Source organism: Etheostoma spectabile, chromosome 18 (genome assembly GCF_008692095.1).
Source record: "Etheostoma spectabile isolate EspeVRDwgs_2016 chromosome 18, UIUC_Espe_1.0, whole genome shotgun sequence".
Taxonomy (NCBI): domain Eukaryota; kingdom Metazoa; phylum Chordata; class Actinopteri; order Perciformes; family Percidae; genus Etheostoma; species Etheostoma spectabile.
Genome location: NC_045750.1, coordinates 26,616,770 through 26,619,741, shown reverse-complemented (window position 1 = coordinate 26,619,741; position 2,972 = coordinate 26,616,770). Strand labels below are relative to the sequence as shown.

The 2,972-nt window shown below is 42.2% G+C and overlaps 1 protein-coding gene across 7 annotated transcripts in view; it reads left to right on the top strand.

Annotated features, from left to right (window-relative positions):
- LOC116705791 (kinesin-like protein KIF13B) overlaps window positions 1-2,972 on the top strand; it is a 74,959-nt gene that overhangs the window by 64,326 nt on the left and 7,661 nt on the right. For 5 of the 7 annotated variants that reach the window (XM_032542186.1, XM_032542182.1, XM_032542183.1 and 2 more), the window contains 2 exons: window positions 320-413; window positions 960-1,078. In XM_032542186.1, the coding sequence (XP_032398077.1) occupies window positions 320-413; window positions 960-1,078 (213 nt within the window). The remainder of the gene's footprint in view (window positions 1-319; window positions 414-959; window positions 1,079-2,972) is intronic. The other 2 variants (XM_032542187.1, XM_032542185.1) reach the window with 1 other exon arrangement.

Genomic DNA, 2,972 nt, shown 5'->3' with positions numbered 1-2,972 from the left:
CTAACATCCTCCTCTCCCCTACTTTCTCTATGGGGTCCAGAGGACAGTCCAGGACAGTAATAGATAAAAAGTAATAGATTAGCGCTTGCGTTATCTAAAGGTAATAGATATACAGTATAAAGGTTTGAAATAGTTAGCTAAAAGAAATGGCTGAAACAGTTATAATAATTAGCCAGAAGTAAAGGATAAATGGTTGCAACAACTGCTTCTGTTAGTGTTGTTGCAGTTCTTCCTGGTCACCAGTAGAGTCTGCAAAAGTGAACAGATTACTGAAATGCTCCTTTAAGCCATATGTGTATCCTCCTCTGGGTGTGTGCAGGGTTGGGAGAGCCACCAGGACCTGTCTCTTGTGAGTCCTTCATCCAAACACACAGTGCCTAGCTCCACATCCCAAAGCCTTCGCCCAGATCCAGGTACCGATGATAAAGCCTTTATCTTCTGATGGATTTCTTTGTATTATCGTTCCCTTTTTGCGGCCTTTGATGTCATCAGCTCAATTGTTTGCTTTAGCCCATGGACAACTATCTCTGTTTTTTGCTCTGAATCTTAGTTTGGGACTTGTTTTCTTCTTTTGCCACATCTCTCAAATTTCCTCTTCCCTGCCTCAAAAATCTTTTCCTGCTTTTCCTTTTTCCTGATTGATGCTGCCTTTCTTTAAATGACTGCTCATTTCTTTCAATTTCTTATGCTGCACTGTAACTTTTATTCTTGTGTTTTATGTGTCTATTTTTTAACTGTCTATTCATGTGTTTTACTGGATTTTAATGCTTATGATTTTTAACTGTTTTTACCTGTGTTTTATCTGTTTAACTGATTTTGTGTAAAGCACTTTGAATTGCTGAAATGTGCTCTACAAATAAAGCTGCCTTGCCTTGCCTTGCCTTCCTGCCCTCGTTTTTCTCCTTCTCTGCTCATGCAACCTCCTCTTCTTCTCTCCTTTTCTCCATTCTCTCCATCAGTGGATTCAGGCTTCGCTGCGTCTTATCTCCCTCCAGTGAAGGCCGTACCCAGGCTGCTGAAGTCCCTGCTACCTGGGGGGAGGGAAGATGGTGGAGCCCAGCCGGCCGTCCATCAGCAGGTACCTCACTTTCTATGCATCCCTGCAGCCTGAATCTCAATATCCCCGCTGCTCATCAGCAGCTAGTCATATTGCTTCTGTTGCCATGGAAACGGAGCTCATGTAGATGGAAACACAAATCATAAACAGATAAAAGTGCATTAATGCCTCAGTGCCCAAGATGAGTGGTTTTTCAGAAGTTCGCAAAAATGTAGGGAATAAACCTCTCAAATTATCCATCATAGACCAGGAATAAAGTGTGCTTTTATGCAGAACTCATATCAACGTTTTTAAATGGTGGAAGTCCTTTTGCCTTCATCAGAGTGGTGTCTGAGCTCGGTTCCGGTTTCCTGCATTGTATAGTGGACGCTAATGTATTTTTTTTTTAGTATCATTAGTTTTTAAAAATACATCATTTACTCAACATCAGGTGGATATTGAATTAGTTTAAAAGACTTTTTCATTTGCTGCTTTATTTGGAACCACGGCGACTCAGCCTCCACTGATTGGCTGAGATGAAAGATAGTAATTGTAAAAACTAGTTTTGAAAGAACATCTATATGGGCGCCTGATTGGCTCACCTGGTAGAGCACGCACACCCAAACATAGAGGTTTACTTGGGTTTGCTGCATTCCCCCCCCCCCTCTCATGTCTTCAGCTGTCCTATGAAGACCTAAAATGCCCAAGAAAAATAATAATAAAAAACAAAATTTATGTATTTAGTGTCCATGCTGATCTATAAATCACATCACTGGTTAATTGACTATATAAGGAAACTGGAAACAACCCATCTACAAGTGGAACCAGCAAAGAAAATAAAAATGCTACTGCTGAGTTTCACTGCGAATGAAAGGACTAAAACTGCAATATTATCAACAACATTAATGAATACCGTTCATTAGTGTTTTGTGTCTCGTTTCCCAGAAAACCTGTTCCAGAAAACTTAAAATTGAAATATTCTAGGCAAGTTAGGAATAAACTTTACTGTTATTTATGAGCCTTGGACACACACTTTAGTTGAGTTCTAGTTTAGGGGACTGCTCCGGTACCGCCAGAAGATCTACCGGATGTCCCTCATTTTGGGCCGGATGTCCGTCCCCTTCCTCTGTCTCAGTGTTGGTTTTCTAATCCAGACAGCTAGCTACACTGTCCAAACTATGGTTACCTGGTTACCTAATTGGTTTAAAGAAATGCCAATAAACCAGAGCATCTCCTCCCAGCCCAGAATGCTGTGTGGACTAGCCTGACTCTCCTCCGCAGAGCTGTGGAGGAAGGTCTGCCAAAGCGAGACTACTCAAGTTAAGACTATACCTATCAGCACATAAGAGTACAAACATAGTTGTTGTCTCCCAAGTGACAGACATGCTGTATAATGTGTCATAATAATTTGTGATCAAGGCGGGATCTCGCCAGACAGCCCCTACTGAGACAGAAGCACACTTTGTGTAGAAGAGGGTTAATTAGGAGCAGGTGAACCTCGTCGCCCCCACCCCTTCACCACTGAGCTCCAATCATGTGCCATCGAGACCCGTGAGTCGCAGCCAAACACTCCAGCATGTTATTCAACTGATGAGCACCGTGAGCCGCGGAGGGAAGCTAATCAGGGAACTCATGTGCCGTGGTGTTTGGTTGGATGGGAAACCTGTCAGGCCTGGTCGGGGCTTTGTTTGAGGCCATCGCTCTAATTAGAGCTTCGCTCCACCATGCCTGCACAGCTGTTTGACACAGTCAACACACAAACAAAAGCCTGGAGTTAGCAAATATTAGCAGGCTGTTACGTAAAGCCCGACCAATAAAGGATTTTTTCGCCGATACCGATGCAAATATTTGGTTATTTAAAAATCCGATATTCTGATATATTGGCCGATATATATTTAAAAATAAATCCAGAAACACGTTACAAAACATAAACAGA